General features: G+C 39.1%; 1 protein-coding gene across 1 annotated transcript in view; it reads right to left on the bottom strand.

Annotated features, from left to right (window-relative positions):
* The window catches only part of ASXL2 (ASXL transcriptional regulator 2), a 129700-nt gene extending 113231 nt beyond the window's left edge, over positions 1-16469 (bottom strand). The window contains exon 1 of the mRNA XM_079940094.1: positions 15809-16469. Within this exon, the coding sequence (XP_079796220.1) occupies positions 15809-15865 (57 nt within the window). The 5' untranslated portion in view covers positions 15866-16469. The remainder of the gene's footprint in view (positions 1-15808) is intronic.
* Positions 16470-19673: the final 3204 nt, after the last annotated feature.

The following is a 19673-nucleotide window of genomic DNA, read 5'->3' as shown; positions in this document are numbered from 1 at the left end:
AAAAAAGAACTCAGGAAAGTGATCCCTTAAAGTTGCTTATGAACTCCTTGGCTAACACCTGAGCTGTGGATACATGGATTGAACACTAGAAAGTACAGAAAGTCTTTGAGAACTGACTCTGGGAGAGATGAGGGATCAGCAAACCTTTTCTATAAAGGACCATATAGTAAATTTAAGGTTTTGTGGGCCCAACAGTCTCTGTTACAACTGCTTAACTATGACTATTATAGTATGAAAGCACCCACAAAAAATACATAAACAAATGGGCATGGCTGCGTTCCAGTAAAATTTTATTTTTGAAAACAGGCAGTGGGCTGGATTTAGCCCACAGGCCATGGTTTCACAACCCATGGGCAAGACCACCACCCAAATCCCAGACAGTCCACTGATGGTACACACAGGGAGAAATCCAAACATCACTAAAAAGGCTTTGAAAAGTTAACTGACATTGAAACAACAACCCACAGAACAGACAACCCACAGGTCAGAACCTGAGGCCTGAACCCAATTCAGTCAACTACTTGCTAAAACAAAACTATTAACATTCTCCACAGAACTTAAACAAGACCCAGAGTGTCAATTATACAATATTCAAAATGGCCGGAATACAATCTAAATTTGGTATATAAGGAAAATCTCAGCTTGCTTAGGAAAAGAAAATAAAGACACAATCAAAATAACACTGATATTGGAAAAGTTTCACAAAGACTTTAAAGCAGCTATTATATATGACTCAAATGAACTTACTTACAAAACAGACTCACAGACACAGAAAACAAACTTATGGTTACCAAAAGGGAAAGGTGGTGAGGGAGGGATAAATTAGGAGTTTGGGAGTAGCAGATACAAACTACTATATGTAAAGTAGATTAAAAAAAAAAAAAGTCTTACTATACAGCACAGGGAACTATATTCAATATCCTGTAATAAACCATAATGGAAAAGAATATGAAAACGAATATATATAAATATAGGGCTTTCCTAGTGGCGCAGTGGTTAAGAATTCACCTGCCAATGCAGGGGACATGGGTTCGAGCCCTGGTCCAGGAAGATACCACATACCACTGAGCAACTAAGCCTATGGGCCACAACTACTGAGCCTGCACTCTAGAGCCCGTGAGCCACAATTACTGAAGCCCGTGCACCTAGAGCCCGTGCTCCACAACAAGAGAAGCCACCGCAATGAGAAGCCCGTGCACCGCAACAAAGAGTAGCCCCGGGTCGCCGCAACTAGGGAAAGCCCGCACGCAGCAACGAAGACCCAACGCAGCCAAAAATAATAAATAAATAAAATAAAGTATATAAATATAGATGCGGATAACTGAATCACTTTGCCGTACACCAGAAACTGACACAACACTGTAAATCAACTATACTTCAATTAAAAAAAAAAAAAAAGCACAAGCCACAACAAAGGAGCCCACCTGCTACAACTAAGACCCGGTGCAACCTAATAAATAAATAAAGCAGCTATTATAAAAATGCTCCAAGGGTTAACATGCTTGAAATGAAGGGAAAGATACAAAGTTTCAGCAAAGTAGAAGATATAAAGAAAAACCAAACGGAATTTTTTTTTTTTTTTTTTTTGCGGTACGCGGGCCTCTCACTGTTGTGGCCTCTCCCGCCGCGGAGCACAGGCTGCGGACACACAGGCTCAGCGGCCATGGCTCACGCGCCCAGCCACTCCGCGGCATGTGGGATCCTCCCGGACCGGGGCACGAACCCACGTCCCCCGCATCGGCAGGCGGACTCTCAACCACTGCGCCACCAGGGAAGCCCCAAACGGAAATTTTTCAACTGAAAAATAACCAAACCAAAACAAAACGTCACTGGATGAATCAATAACAAAAGAGTAAACATGAAAATAGAGAAACAGAAATTATCTAATGATTAAATTAAAAAAATAAACCCTTACTCAAAATTTAAAAATTTGTGTGCCAAAGGACATACCAAGAAAGTGAAAGAACAACCCACAGAATGGAAAAAATATTTGCAAATAATGTGTCTGATAAGGGACTTGTATGCAGTATATAAAGAATTCTTAGAAATCAGCAAAAAGACAAATAATCCAATTTTTAAATGGGCAAAGGATATGAATAGATATTTCTCAAAAAAAAGATATACAAATGGCCAGTAAGTATATGAAAAGATGCTCAATGTCATTATTCATTAGGAAAATACAGTTTGCATCCCCTAGAACGGATATAATTATTTTAGGGAAAAAAGGAAAACAACAAGTGTTGGCAAGGAGAAATTAGAACCCTCAAACATTGCTGGTAGTGCTGTAAACTTGTTCAGCTGATACGGTAAACAGTTTGGTAATTCCTCAAAAAGTTAAACATAGAGTTAACATATGGCCTAGCAATGCCCCTCCTATAGACCAAAAAGAATTAAACATATGTTGACACAAAAAGTTGTACATGAAATGTTCATGGCAGCATTATTCATAATAGCCAAAAAGTATAAACAATCCAAATAACCATCAACTGATGAAGAGAATAAAAGGTGGTATATCCATATGATGGAATATTATTCAGCCATAAAAAAGATACATGCTACAATATGGATGAATTTTGAAAATATTATGCTAAGTGAAAGAAGCCATACACAAAAGACCACATGCTGTATGACTCCATTTACATGAACTGTCCAGAATAGGCAAACCCACAGACACAGAAAGTAGATTAGTGGTTACCAGAGGCTGGTAGGAGGGGAGAATGAAAAGTGACCACTAATAATAATAAAGATAGTAAATATCAATAAGAGTGAAAATAGAAAAAGAGAAAAAAATTAATGAAACCAAAAGCTCGTTCTTTCAATTGATTAAAAAAAAAAACTGGTAAATCTCTAGCAGAAAAAAATGGGAAAAGACAAACTACCAGTTATCAAGAATAAAGAGGGGATATATTACTACAGACTCTATGAACAATAAGGGAATACTACAAACTACAGACAAACTCAACAACTTAAACGAAATGGACCAATTCCTGGAAAACCACAAACTACTCAAACTTACCCAAGAAGACACAGATAACCTGAATAGCTCTACAATTATACAAGAAATTGAATTTATAGTTAAAAGGCTTCCACAAAAGAAATCTCCAGACCCCAGAATGTTTCACTGGTGAACTCTATCAAACATTTAAAGAAGAAATAACACTAGTTCTACATACAGTTCATTCTCATTATTCACAATAGTTATGTTCTATAAAGTCACCATGAAAACTAAATTAGCAAATACTGAAGAACCGCTCCTAGATGAAATACAGAGTTAGGTTCCTGCAAGCCTCTGGTCATATTTTTGGCAACTGATCAATACATAACCTTGTCTTTATGTGTGTTTCTGTTTAAAGATATTTAATACATATTACTAACTCACTGACTTTAAACTCATGGCCAAAAGCACTACAACTCATGCCTAAACAAAGTTTATCTAACAGAGGTATTTTCTCCATGAGGCACATCACAGCTTTCTTGCACTTAAGAATACTAGACACAAAGCGAGAGAGTGGCATGGACATATATACACTACCAAACGTAAAACAGATAGCTAGTGGGAAGCAGCTGCATAGCACAGGGAGATCAGCTTGGTGCTTTGTGACCACCTAGAGGGGTGGGATAGGGAGGGTGGGAGGGAGGGAGATGCAAGAGGGAGGAGACATGGGGATATATGTATATGTATAACTGATTCACTTTGTTATAAAGCAGAAACTAACACACTATTGTAAAGCAATTATACTCCAATAAAGATGTAAAAAAAAAAAAAAGAATACTAGACAGCACTTCAGTACTATACTTGGGAGCCATTTTAAATAGTGAGAGCACCAACAAAAAGCACAAAAATGCAAACACCATTGCACTGAACAGACCACAAAAAGGACACATTTTCACTATGAGAGCTGAAATGAAAAGGCAGAAGATCAACTTGTTTAACTTCAGCAGAGACCTCAGTGTCAGGTGACAACTGCTTTGCCACTCAGCGAATGTCCATGAATGGACAAAAGTGCCGAGCACTGTCTGGGGTGAGGACTATATTTTCGCAAGCAGGTGAATTCACAAATACACTTGCCCCTCGAACAACACAGGTTTAACTGCACAGGTGCACTTATATGTGCAATGTTTTCAACAGTAAATACTACAGTACTACACGATTCAAGGGGGTTGAACCTATGGATGAGGAACCATGGATATGGAAGAACCGCTCATATGGAGGGCCGTCTACAAATTACTCAAGGATTTTTGACTGTGCAGAGGGTTGGCGCCCCTAACACCTGAGCTGTTCAAGGGTCAACTGTACTGAATCCACGAATAGTGATGATCAACTATAATCTCTTTCAGGAAGTAGAATAGGAAGGAAGACTTCCTTTTTTATGAGATCAGCACTATCCTGATACCAAAGCCAGACAGAGACAATAGAGGAAAACTACAAATTAATATCCCTCATGAACATAACCATAAATGTCCTCAACACATCCAATCTGGCAATGTATAAAAAGTGCAATACACCACAACCAAGTGAGGTTTCTTTCCCCAGGAATGCAAGGCAATTCAAAATTTGAAAATCCATGTAATCCACCATATTAAAAGTCTAAAAAGTAAAGCAAATGATCAATTGATTCAGAAAAAGCATTTGACAAAATTCAACATCCACTCATGACAAAAACTCTCAGCAAACTAGAAATAAAAGGGAACTTTCTCAACCTGGTAATAAGTGTTCACAAAAAATATACAGCTAATAGGAAACATTTTCATTAAACCTTTGTCATTTGCTACCACCTCTTGTCTGCCAGGAAACAGACCTGGGAAATACACATGAAGTAAATCCAATACTAAATGAAAGATTGGAAAAGATGCCCTTCTTGCCGCCCACCCATCTGTTCTCAAGGTGTGACTTTCCTATCACAAACTTGTAATAGGTTTTCTCCTGGCAAAACTATTCTTACCTTTTATCAAATAAATATATCAATATTTAATGGTGTTGTCACAAATATTTAATGATGTTTTCACAAAAAGCATCATGGAACCCAGAGCCACTGTGGTGCACAACTCCAGGAGGCAATATTCACATAAATACAATATGTAAATATGAATGGTTCCCCTGGAGTTGTGCAACAGATTCCTGACTGATTCTACCACCTCAACAAACCTGAAGACCAGCGGCACACAGGATAGTAGAATGGAAAGAACAGTGGTATGAGAATTCAGAGAAAAGAAAAATCAACATGAGCTAGAATAACTGGGGAAAGAATTTACTTTCTTTTTTCCTCTCAAGAATCATACAATACTGTTGTGTTGAAGAGCATTCCAGAACCTCCTGTATTTATGAAAACTTTAGGAGACTGGCAGAACTTAATACATAGGCTTCTGTTGGAGACCTGTAAGTGGGATAGATGTACAGAGAATAGGTATAAAATGAGAAAAAAAAAGTGTACTCCCACCCATCCTTCTAACTCAAGAGAGCCCCACTCTAACCCTTATAACCTCACCATAGCTAGATTCTTCAGCTCTCTACAATACACCCCACAAATGGCCCAAAACACAGATGTTATTGCCTGCATAAAAACTCTCTACAACTAGAATAAAAATATTTGTCTGCCCAATTTGTACAACTCACAACATTTTAGTCCCAGCTTACCTTTTCTGGCCTTTTCTTTTACTACACTTCACAATACTCAAAGGTAAATAGCATGCATACAACATATGCTGCATTTTTTCAGCCTTTCTTCTGCCTGGAATACCCTTATCCATATTTACCCCTGAATACCCAGGCCAAACCCTCCCTGAGACCAACCTTACCATGTTCCCTCCTCCACCAAATTTCAGTAATACTTTTAGTTTGCTATTATACAGCCTCAACAACACAAATTTATTTTTTGATTATATTTTATTATAAAAGGTGAAAACAATACAAAGTTATCTCACAGTTCTCTGCGTCAGGATTCTGGGCATGGGTTAACAGGGTCTTCTACTTAAGGTCTCACTGAGCTGAAACTGAAGTGACAGCTGGGACTGTGAACTTATCTGAGGCTTGGGCTTGTATTCTTTTCCAAGCTTACCAGGAAGCTTACTTGTTGGCAGGTTTTAGTCCCTTTCTGTTTTCTTGCTGACTTTTGGCCAGGAGCCATTCAGCAACCAGAGGCTGCCTGCCATTCCTTGCCACAGCAGTTCACAAAGTGTAAGTCAAGAGAGTGAGATCTGGGGCAGAATCTCCTAAAGCATGAGATGGATCTTTCAGTGGGTTCCCAAACTTGTCCATAGCTAGTTTAGGTCTCTGTGTGATTCCACACTGACCTTGGGAAACAAGTGGCAAATGGGGTCCCCGAGGTTAGAGGCTTTTCATTAGAACTGTTTCAAACCTCTGCACCCATTTGCTAAGAAATAACATCTTTACAATATTTAGTTTTCCCATTCAGAAACATAAAATGATCTACATTTACTAATTTTTCAGTAATGTTAACAAACAGTGCTTACAACATACTAGGCATTGTACAAAGAACTTTTCACACATTCTAGCCTAATCACCTAACACTTCAAATGGTAAATTCTATTGTTATCTCTATTTTACAGTTTGGGGAAATTGAGAACGCTTAGTGTAATCCCTACAACTCCAAATGTGGCTCTTAGACCAAACCACCAGCATCACCTGTGAACTTTTTACAAATGCAGAATCTCTGGCTACACTGCAGACCTACTGAATAATAATCTACATTATAATAAGCTCCCCAGGTGATTCTTTTACACATTAATGTTTGAGCACTGGTTTAAATAACTTGTTCAAGCTGACATAATAAACTCAATAAAGATCAGATCCAGATTGTTAAGGTTATTCCCAAGTTGCTATTAAAAATAGTCCTGGGACTTCCCTGGTGGTCCAGTGGTTAAGACTCCGTGCTCCCAATGCAGGGGGCACAGGTTCGAACCCTGGTCGGGGAACTAAGGTCCCTCAGGCTGCACCGGTCAGCCAAAAAAACAGTCCTATGTTCCTCATTGTGTCTTTCATAGGTGATTAATGATACGCATGAGAAGTGTTCTTCTATTATCTTTATCTTGTAATCCATCTCTTTTTGACATCTTCTTTCTCCCTCTCTCTCTCTCCCCCACACACAAACAATGTAAAAGAGAAAACCTTTCCTAAAATATCAACCCATTTCATGGGTACCATCCATTTAAACTTACAAAATTTGTCAGAACCACTCAAATCATATAGGAAACTAATCACTATAAATCAATAGCAACACATTTAAATTTTTATGTTACTATTTAGAATAAGTCACTAACACCATTAAGCACTTTATTTGAAACTGAATATGGCTAAACCAGCTACTGAATAATTCAGACATCAGTGGGTTAAAGATTCAAGATGATTTGGGCCATCCCAAGCTGTGAACTCCAATGAAAGTCCATTCTAAATGTAGTATCAACTGCTAAATGTCAGCAGCCAAAGAATTTTCAAATGAAAAGTCTTTCACAACGTAATTTTTTTACTAAAACATAGATCAAATTACTGAGAAGACGCTATAATTAATAAGGTTTACAATGTCCCTTGATGCCCAGGACTAAGTACATCTGTATTTACCATTAACCTATTTTAGTTTTTGTCAAGCAAGGTCAGAAGTAAGAATTATCACAGAAACTTCCCTATGTCCAAATGTAATTCAAAAGGGTCTTGGGAGGCAAATACCTTGGTGTGTCTTGAAGTAACTTTCTTTCTTTCTTTTTTTCACAAAAAAGATATTCAACCAGTTTTCCTGGTAAACAATACTTAATATAGTTGACTAATTCTACTCAAATTGTGCTCTCTTGAATGTGAGAACAGTGTCTTCTCTTTTATATCCAATAAAAAAAGGTGAACAAAGATTTAGCACTCACGTACAAGAAAGCAAGTTAAGCTCTGCAGGTAGAAACATTTAGAAGTCTCTGCCTTCAAGGAGCACAGACTTACTAACATATATAAACTGAATTTCCTCCTACTTGTTCACAGTAAAATATGTATTTTATTTGGGGAAGATATACCTTCACGGCTAATCATTTTCTTTAAAAGCACTCAACTTATAATCTTTGAGAAAGCTTTTCTTAATAGGACTCAAAACCTAGAAAAGCATGAAAGGTAAAGATTGGTAAATTTATTTACATTAACAGAAAAAATGTCGGGTTTCCCTGGTGGCGCAGTGGTTAAGAAACTGCCTGCCAATGCAGGGGACACGGGTTCAAGCCCTGGTCCAGGAAGAACCCACATGCCGCACAGCAACTAAGCCCGTGTGCCACAACTACTGAGCCTGTGCTCTAGAGCTCGCAAGCCACAACTACTGAGCCTGCATGCCACAACTACTGAAGCCCACACGCCTAGAGCCCGTGCTCCGCAACAAGAGAAGCCACCGCAATGAGAAGCCTGTGCACCATAACGAAGAGTAGCCCCCAATCGCCGCAACTAGAGAAAGCCCGCGCGCAGCAACAAAGACCCAACACAGCCATAAATAAATAAATATTTTAAAAAACATAAAAAATGTCTGCAGAATTTAAAAAAACTGCATAAATCAAGTCAAAAGCCAAAAATGGGAAACAGATCTGTGACACATATGACAAAGGGCCAGTTTCCTTAACCTACAAATCACTCTTAGAAATTAGTATAAAAACGACCAGGAAGCAAAAAAAAAAAAGTGCAAAAGATCTGAATAGACAAGTTTACTGAAAAATATACAAACAGTCAATAAGCGTAGGAAGTTACTCTATAATCGTAGCCACTAAACAAATGTGGCTATTTAAGCTTAAATGAATTAAAATTAAATAAAATTCAAAATTCAGTTCCTTCGTCAAACTAGCCACATTTCAAGTGCTCAATGGCCACATTTGACTAGTGGCTTAGTGCACTGGACAGCACAGATATAGAACATTTCCATTAAGTTCTAATGAACAAAATAACAAAAGAAATGCTTTGTTAATATATCAAAATGGCAGAGTAAAGACTGATAGATTTCTTGGATAACAGAGAAAAGTGGGAAGAAACAAGAACCTTCAAAATTTTGGAGGGGAATATAAACTGCCACTAACTCAAGTTCACAAACTCTTTATCTTAACTATTCCATTCACACAAATGTACATACACATACGCCCAGATATATATACTGAAGTATCTGTTACAAAAGGGGAAAAAAAACTATAAATGACTATTTTAAATGATGGTACATCTAAAAACAATGGAATATTAAGAAATCATTAAGAAGAATGAAACAGATACATAAGTAATGGCATTAAAAGGCATTCTTGACATTCATAAAGAATGCAAATTGAAGAACTGTACATAAAATATAGATAGGTATACATGTTTATACATATTTCTACATACAAGTTTAAAAGTACAGAAAGCTGTATTCAGACTATCAACTATAACTATAGTTAATTTATTTGGTAACTAAATTATTTTCAATATTTGTGTATGCAGACTTTCACTTAATCCCTATTTTCAGTATAGTGACTCATTCAAGAGTCTAAATCTCTACATACTGCTGTTCTACTTTTTTTTAAATAACGAGCCTATATAACTGTAACAGTAACTCAATTTAAACACTATTGTTTTTAAGTCATATCTAAAGAGTTCTAAAACTAAGTATATTCAATAACCTTTTAAAAAACACTAAAACATGATAAATCAAACTGTACTAAAAATACTAAATTGCACAATACTACAATACTATAAACTATGAGGATGGCCTCTATGAGATATGGGAAGAAAGAAAACAGAACTGGAGGGGCATTCAGAGGCTCTTGTAAAAAGGACAAAGATAGCAGGTTTTAACAAACCTTACTGATCAGTTCCCTGTAGTTATATCTTCCACACACAGTGGCCTCCTCCCAGACAGCTTTTGTAGTGAAAATATAATGCCCTTTCACCGACAGCAAAATCGTACAGCCTTTTAAAAGTAGATTTTGTGGATGAGGAAACAGCAAGGACTTCTGCAAATCTGACATCATTTTCTCAGCTCCTGTCATAATTCTAGGAGATGCAGCAGCAGCACCTCTCACAGAAATATGTGTTCAAAAAAGATTTTTTTTTCCCTTCCTTTTCCTTAATTTCTGGGCTTTCAAGACAGGATCATGAGAACAGGACAGAAGGAAAGATGAACCGAAAATAATACAAAATTCAAGAGCAAAACACAGGGGAACTTTACTTCAACATTAAGGCAAGAATGAAAATCGCTCAAGCAAAGAATGTTACATCAAATCACTGAGCACAAACAGACTTGCAGATAGCAATTTCATAAATGTATCTCTTATAATTTTATGTCAGTTATATCTCAATAAAGCTGAAATTAAAAATAATGTAGGGGGCTTCCTTGGTGGCACAGTGGTTGGGAGTCCGCCTGCCGATGCAGGGGACACGGGTTCATGCCCCGGTCCGGGAGGATCCCACATGCCGCGGAGTGGCTGGGCGCGTGAGCCATGGCCGCTGAGCCTGCGTGTCCGCAGCCTGTGCTCCGCGGCGGGAGAGGCCACAACAGTGAGAGGCCCGCGTACCGCAAAAAAAAAAAAAAAATTAATAATAATAATAATGTAGGGGCTCCCCTGGTGGCGCAGTGGTTAAGAGTCTGCCTGCCAATGCAGGGGACATGGGTTCAATCCCTGGTCCAGGAAGATCCCACATGCTGCTGAGCAACTAAGCCTGTGCGCCACAAATACTGAGCTTGTGCTCTTGAACCTGCGAGCCACAACTACTGAGCCCACGTGCCACAACTACTGAAGCCCACGCGCCTAGAGGCCATGCTCCACAACAAAAGAAGTCACCCCAATGAGAAGTCCTCACACCACAACGAAGAGTAGGCTCCGCTCGCCGGAACTAGAGAAAGCCCGTGGGCAGCAACGAAGACCCAATGCAGCCAAAAATAAATAAATAAACAACCAACATTGCAAAAGAATAGATTTCTTTAATATGTTTTTCCAAGATGCAAACTCTCTCCTGGAGATTCTAATACAACTATAAATATAATACAAATACAGACATACAAGGACTCTGGCCTAGTCAATATAGATCCAAGAAGATATTACCAGGCCCAGCCATACTCCTAGCAGAAGAAAATTACTCATGGTAAAGATTAAGAGTACTGAAAATTTCTAAGTTAATACGTCTGTTTTTTCTAAAGTGCATTTTCAGATGTTTTTCTTTCTAATCATTACATAAATTTTATCATTTTACTTTTAAGTAATTCTTTTCTGTTTTCAATACTTCCTCCATAAAATAATTACCATATGAGAGTTACTCCTTTAATAGAAACTTTCTATTTTCCAACTTATTCCCTAAAGTTAAATGACTTTAGGTAAATAACATAAATAAAAACCTATGTGCTTTCAAAATAGTATTAACCACTAAGTGAAGTCTACATAGAAATACAAACATAAAAACAAACCACTTTTTCTTCAGTCTACAAATCGCATGCTAAAGATCTGCTGTGCTCCTCATCTCTAACACCCATACTTCACTTATACTTTGACCACTTCACTCCCCAAAGATTCGCAAAGGTACCTCTAGTGCAATCTCTAAGGTCTGCCTCTCTGCCTTTTGCATCTGCAATCGCAACAAACTTGTCCTAAAAGGACATTTTTCCCTTTTAATGCTGCCCTAGTTGTGGTGGGTGACAAGAGAAAAATCAAAAAGAAAATGGTATCATCATTATACCATTATATATACTATTATATACTATGTATATATACTATATATACATAGTATATATACTATGATTATACTATTTCGAAAGCTCTGCTTTGCAAAAACAGCTAAATTCCTCAAGGATGTCACCAAATGTTTACATGATACAATGTTTTGTTTTGTTTTTTTAAAAAGAATGAGCAGAACTTTGAACATAGTTCTAAAGTTAATGTAATGGTTCTCAATATCTCTGGCTTACTACAAATTTTTCTATTTAAATTGCACCAAACACTATGCTACAGATCTCTCATCCAAATCACTTCATCACCACCATCACTGCCACCTTTAAAATTTAAAACATGTAATGGGAGTTCCCTGGTGGCCTAGTGGCTAGGATTCCAGGATTTCACTGCCATGGCCCGGGTTCAGTTCCTGGTTGGGAAACTGAGATCCTGCACGCCATGGGGCATGGCCAAAAATAATAATAATAATAAAATGTAAAACGTGTAAGACTGTTAATTAAATACTTGAATAATGCTTTTTATAACTAGTGTATTTATATGAAACAAATATAAGATCAGTAGGGACACAATCCAGTGTAGTGAATGTGAATGAGCATTCAAGTTCAGTTGAATCTCAACCCCATTATTTCTCTGTCTGGTGTCCTTAGTTATTGGAAGTCCACACTCTACAAGTCTACACTCTACATTTAATCAGCCTTTTGGCATAATTTTATAATAATTATGAATCTTATTTTGCTTTTTCAGATTGTTCATAGCAATCATATCAATTTGTATAGCTCTCTCACATACACACAACACCCCAAATCATGTATGTATATACATATATATTATTGAATGAATAATTTTATTTATCTGTTGCTATATCATTGGTCAGGAATACAACCCCATTTTAATAATGCTCCCTAAAACAGGATAGCTCTATAATGCAGGTACCAAGAACACAATGAAATAAGAAGCAGATACTGCCTATACTCAGTAAATAACTTTAATATATCCTTTCTGAAACTGTTACTAGAACATTTGACTTTAATGCCTATGAAATAAGTTTAAGACTTACTTCTCCTGGTCCTCTTGATCTTATAAATATACACAGTTTCCTAATTTAGGTCAAAGTTAAACTTTCCATTTGTCAAACCACTAATTTTCTGATCTCATTATTATGCATCTGAAAATATTAAAAGATTTACTTTTGCCTATCCCTTCCACATTTACTTCTACCTATTCCTCCTACAAACAGCAACCTTTTCAACACTGAGGTTTACTTTAATCCTTCATTTTATAGATGGTAAAACAAACAAAAAAGGGTAGAGTGTTCCAGAATGGCCATCATCAAAAAATCTACAAACAATAAATGCTGGAGAGGGTGTGGAGAAAAGGGAACCCTTTTGCACCGTTGGTAGGAATTAAATTGATACAGCCACTACGGAGAATAAGTCTGGAGGTTCCTTAAAAAACTAAAAATAGAACTACCATATGACCCAGCAATCCCACTACTGGGCATATACCCTGAGAAAAAATTCAAAAAGAGACATGTACCCCAATGTTCATTGCAGCTCTATTTACAACAGCCAGGACATGGAAGCAACCTAAGTGTCCATCGACAGATGAATGGATAAAGATGTGGCACATATATACAATGGCATATTACTCAGCCACAAAAAGAAGCAAAATTGAGTTATTTGTAGTGAGGTGGATGGACCTCGAGTCTGTCATACAGAGTGAAGTAAGTCAGAAAGAGAAAAACAAATACCGTATGCTAACACATATATATGGAAACTAAAAAAAAAAAGTGGTTCTGATGAACCTAGGGGCAGGACAGCAATAAAGACTCAGACATAGAGAATGGACTTGGGGATATGGGGAGGGGGAAGGGTAAGCTGGGACGAAGTGAGAGTGTAGCATTGACAGATATACACTACCAAATGTAAAATAGATAGCTAGTGGGAAGCAGCCGCATAGCACAGGGAGATCAGCTCTGTGCTTTGTGACCTCCTAGAGGGGTGGGATAGACAGAGTGGGAGGGAGGTGCAAGAGGGAGGGGATATGCAGATGTATGTATACATATAGCTAATTCACTTTGTTATACAGCAGAAATTAACACAACATTGTAAAGCGATTATACTCCAATAAAGATGTTAAGAAAAAAAGAAAGAAAAAAAAGAATAGAGTGTTTTCTAGATTTTGGCTACTAGAAAAAAGAAGAAAAGTTTTAGTGTCACCATTCTTTTTCTAAAATTCATTTTGATTTAGACTGAAGTCTTACACATTTGCCAGAATCAAATAAAAATACCAAGCCACTAACATACTAATCCCTTCAGAACTCAGAGCTCTATTGATTAAACTAGTCTTTACATCTTTTAAGTACTTCCACATAACTAGTTAAGGCTTGAAATATTTATTATAAATGAGCAAATATACTAATTTATTATAGGAAAATCTAAACAGTAGATGCAAATTTTTCCTGCCACAATCTCTCAATGATTATTTTATCCAAAGAGATAATTCAAAAAGCACTCAGGACATTCTAGAGACTTAAAATTAATGAACATAATTAGAGTTGGGATCTGCTTACCTGTAAATAAAATTTACCATCCTTCCTTAAATAAAAGAGGTCCTGAGGTAGTATTGATCAAGTAGAACAAAGTAAGAGAGTCTTCTGTGAAGGACCAATTTCCCCACCACCCAAAAAAACTATTTCTAGAGTTTTTTCTTTAGAGAGAAACGACCAGCAGTCACAATTATGAAGATATATGGTTAAGTGAAGACACCCAACAAATAAAATGTGCTTTTATTTATTCACTTTCTTTCACAGTTCCAACTAAAGCACATACAAGTTGAAGACTCATCAACCCCCTAACACAAAACATTTACAAGACAAATGCACAAGGTTTACAAAACAAATGTGTAAGATTGAATGAACAATAGGACCCAGATTGGGGGAAATAAACAAAAATGACTGGACGGTAATATACCAAATGTTAACAGAGCTCTGAGAAGTGAAATACATGATTTATTTCCTTCTTTATATTAAAATTCTATAATTTTCCACAAGTTTTCCTACAGTGAACATTTATTACTTTTCAGAAAACTCCCCTTTAAAAAATAAAACACAACACATAATAAAGGTTCATTTAGAAGGGCTCTCCATGTTGAATAAGTATTACTGACATGATTCACCATTAAAGATAATGCCTCCAGTCCTTCTCACTTCCCAACACTAAAATGCTGTGTTATATCCTATTACTTTTCTGCTGCAACCTTACTTTTCCAAACCTTTCATTTCCACATAGTGGACGCTTTTAACTTTTTCATAAAACATAACTTCTCATTCATCCTCAATACTCTATTTTTTAAAACCTACCTCTAAATTTCGTTACAATAAATTTAGAAGGAAAAAAAAAAAGATGGTTTTATCCACTAATTACAACTTCGTGAAGCCACCATCACTTTAGCTACGGAAAAGTCAAGGCCGGGTAAACTACAGGTCCCACCATGCATTGCTGCCTTGTTCAGAGTAGGTCTCTACGGAAACAGAAAAAAAAATTCTACAAGTCCCACCTGTTACTTCGTTTCTAAACACCTCCTGCACTTTCAGCTCCAACAACAAACGTAAAACAAGAGCCTCGTGACCTCCGGCCTGAGCCGGGAGCCCAGACAGGCAAGGGGCCCGGGGTCAGGCGGCGTGTCTGCTATAGCGGGTCAATTCTACCCAGCTCCAGCGCTCCCCTCTTCTTTCCGGGGCTGGGTACACGCACAAGCCTTCTCCTATCTGCATCCAATGGGGGCTCTTCAGCCACACAAGGGAGAAGAACCGGTTACTGTGCAAGCCCAAGAGACTTCCCCATGCCGGGGCGGGGGCTACCACAGAGTGGGGGCGAGAGCGTCGTGACCCCGAGAAGCAGCTTCAAAACACCAAGAGGACTCGTCGCAGACGCAGGGAGAAGCCACAGCCCCGCGGTGACCCTCTTCCGCCGGGCGCCTCCATTCCCACAGGGACCACAAACCCGACACTAACCTCCGCCCTCACAGCGCGGTTTTGTGCCCCCTCAGCCGGGTCGCAGGGCCACTGACCTCCCTTCCCCTGCAACCGGCGGGCGGCGAGGGAACGAAATCCTCCCAGCCTTCCCGTCCGCTCCCTCCTCCTTACCGTCTTGGCGGCCTCCGCCCAGGTCCTGCCCTTCTTCCTACGGCCCTTTTCCCTCATGTCGGGTCTTGAACTGACTGGGAGGCTCCCGTGTCCGGGCTGCGGCCGCCCTCCCTGCCTGCTCTGCCCTGCGCTGTTTTTCCCGCGGTGCCGGGAAAGATGGGAGAAAGGGGAAGTCAGGCCGGAGGAGCACCCAAGCAGAGGAAGCGGCGGGGGTGGTGCGCGGGGGGCGGTCTATGGGGCGGCCGGTCCTCCTGCTGCCGTTACCACTGCTACCGCCGCTGCCATATTGGGTCCTTACTGTACAGGCAGCCGCTACGGTCATGTGACCGCTCCCGCGCGGCCGTCACTACTGTACGCAGCCGGCCGCGCGAACGAGCGCGCGCGCGCCCCAGCCTCCCGCGCGGGGATGCAGGGAGAACGAGCCGGCCAGCCGCCGCGCCTGGCCACTCCCCCGCCCTCCGCGCTCCGCCTCGCTTAGAGAGCATGCGCATCGGGGAGGTCCGACGCTACGCTGCGTCGGGCGTCTTGCGCTCTTGCCTACAGCGAAAACCTGCCTGCGGAAGCGGAACTTGATACGGCCCGGAAGGTTTATTGAGTGGATTTTGACCGCGTGCGGGGCGCCGCGGTGGCTGTAGAGACGGGGACCCTCGCAACTATCACTTCCAATAAGCCTCGAACTTTCATTTTTTATTTGTCCACGTTCATTTTTAGAAAGGTTATCTTTTTGAAGATTTACAACAATTTTCGTCCACTTTTTTTACCCCATTTGATAGATGAAGCAATTTGAGATTGAGTGACGCCAAACTCACGAGTCTAGAATATGGTGAAGCCAAAAATCAAACTACGAGCTCAGAGTCCTTTCCGTCTCTCCAGAATGCCTCTCAGTCTTAGGTGACCTTTATTTTACGGCCACCAGTAACTACATTCACGCTTTTACATGTGAATGTCTCATCAAGGACACAAATGATGTCTTTTTTATCTTGGTGAGCTCGCTTCCTGGCACAGTGCCTGTACATATCAGTCGCCCAGTAAATATTTGCTGAATGACTCAGCTGTATCTGTGGTCAGAAACAATTATTTGTAGTGTCCATAACAGCCTCCTGAAAGATCCAGAATGTGGCATCTTCCGTCGCATTTCCATGTCTTTATACTTAAAAAAGTAAGGAATGTGTAGTAACGCCTACTAATCTCCCAAATCCACCTGCTTCCAGAAGCTGCTTCCGATCTACTAACTTACTATTTTCTAAAATAGGACTGAGAGTTGAGCTGTTTATTGGGAGAAAAGACCGTTGAGAACAATACTTAACTTGGAGTCCATGGATAGGTTTCAGAAGTTTATGAACCCCCTAAAATTATGGGCAATATTTTGTGTGTTAGTTGTGCATTTTCTGAGAAGAGGATTCATAACTTTTCCTCAAGTTTTAAAAGGGGTCTGTTACACGCACACAAAGTCTTAATAGGGAGTTTGAGAGGCATCTAGATACTTCCTTATTTTTCTCCTTCAATCATTAATCAGACAGCCCCATATCAGCAATTCATAATAGATATATTTTCACAATATATTTTACTACTCATGGCACTATCCATAACATGCAAGGTATGCACCATCTCACTCTAAAGCGTAGGTCAATAGTCAGTTCAAGAAGCACCTCTCCTTTCCCAGCTGTTGACTGGGACTTGCCATCTAGCCCTGTTGCCTGGGCAGTTTACCTCAGCTTGTTTTCAAATCCTGCTGGGACAGATATTCCCACTGTCCTTACTTTGCTTTTCTGGAGCTCCATTCCCAGATTTTAATTTCAAGGGTAGGGACTGTGGTATTGCAGTTCCTACTTTTTAATCTTCCACAGATCTAAATGGTTATTATTATCATTATTATTATTATTAAATTATATATAATTCCCCAGAGAGTATTTTTGTCCCAATGTGTATTGATTCAATTTGTTATGCCTATTTGCATCTCTCATATTCCCACTCTAGTTCTGGATTTCCTTAAATGTCCTGTCTCTACTCCCACCCTACTCAAACCCACTCTTCAAAGGATGCCAGATTGTTCTTCTTAAAACCCAACCCTCCCCCATTACTACACCCTCCAAACTTCCTAATAAAGTCAAATTTCTTAGCCCTACTTCTGCTTTTGTCTTTTCATTTGACTTATAATATTGACTCATACATCATATAAAAATTAGTGGCCACCAGTTGCAGTCCCACCCTGTCTCCCTTCAGCCCCTGATTTACCTATAAATTTGCTAATCCCAACCTTCTCCTTACTATAGGCTAATCCTTCCTTCAGTACACTGCATACTATACTGTATACAGGAGCCCAGGCTTCTCACTATCTTTGGAATGTTAGTTCATAAAATACGCCTTTTTAAAAAAAATTTTCTAGCTCTGACTCCCCTCCACCATCTTCTACAAACCTACTCAAGATCCTTCAAGATTAAATAAAGAAATTTCTTTACCCTACCACCTTACCCTACCAAATTATTTTTCTTTCTCTTCTTCACCCATAAATATCTTGAAAGCGTGGCCTACACTCACAGTCTCCACCTCCACAGCTTCCACCCACTCTTCTGCCCTTCTAAGTGAGCCATGGCCGCTGAGCCTGCGCGTCCGGAGCCTGTGCTCCGCAACGGGAGAGGCCACAACAGTGAGAGGCCCGCATACCGCAAAAAAATTCACAAGTGTTACCAGGTGCTGGGAGTAGGGGAGAATGTGGACTTACTGTTTAATGGGTACAGAGTTTCAGTATGGGATGATGAAAAAATTTCTGGAGATGGTTAGTGGTGATAGTTGCACAACAATATGAATGTACTTAATGCCACTGAATTGTACCCTTAAAAATGACTAAAATGTAGGGAGGGTGGGAGGGAGGGAGGGAGATGCAAGAGGGAGGAGATATGGGGACATATGTATATGTATAACTGATTCACTTTGTTATAAAGCAGAAACTAACACACCATTGTAAAGCAATTATACTCCAATAAAGATGTTTAAAAAAATGACTAAAATGGAAAATTTGGGGTCATTTTACTATAATTAAAAACTTATTTTAAAAAATGGGAATTCCTTGGCAGTCCAGTGGTTAGGATTCCATGCTTTCACTGCTGAGGGCCCAGGTTCAATCCCTGGTCAGGGAACTAAGATCCTGAAAGCCGCACAGCGTGGCCCCCCCCCAAAAAAAATTAACAGTTGTTCTATATACCAGTAATAACTGATAGAAAGTTTGAAAACCTCCATTCCCAATAGCTACAAAAGAGTGTATGTGTATATGCATACAGGTGACCCTTGAACAATGCAGGGGTTAGGGTCACCAACCTCCCCAAGAAGTGCTATCTCTGCCTCAAAAACAAAGGAATGGATAAGTATGACTCACCCAAAGGCAGGAAGCTGAAACGGTTTGGAGAGAATCAGGACTCAAACACTAGTTCTTTTGATTCCACTTATTATGATCTCTAATCGAACACAAACTTTTCCCCACACTTAGTTAAAGATCTATAAAATAAAAACACAGGTATTATATTTACTGAAAAAAATCCACATATAAGTGGACCCACATGTACATATTTTATACACATACCAAAAATTAGGACTAATGTGAAGAAAAAATGTCTTGACTGTTCATAACCTATATAAAGTGAACAACTCATTTCTGAGAGAACTAAAATAAGACTCTTAGTAAATAAATATATAAACCATGATCTTAGATAAGAAGACTATTCTAAATGCTCTTTAATTCAAAATAATATCTTAGGGAGATTTATTTGGCTATATTTTGACCAAATAATGTTGAAGTTCATCTCAAACAATAAGTTAAAATTAACCAATACAATTTTTTTAAAAGAAGAGTAATGTGGGAAGATTTGTC

The sequence above is a fragment of the Stenella coeruleoalba genome (genome assembly GCF_951394435.1).
Source record: "Stenella coeruleoalba genome assembly, chromosome: 13".
NCBI classification, from domain to species: Eukaryota; Metazoa; Chordata; class Mammalia; order Artiodactyla; family Delphinidae; genus Stenella; species Stenella coeruleoalba.
Note: the sequence above shows the minus strand (reverse complement) of the source record. Positions and strands in the feature narration are given on the sequence as shown.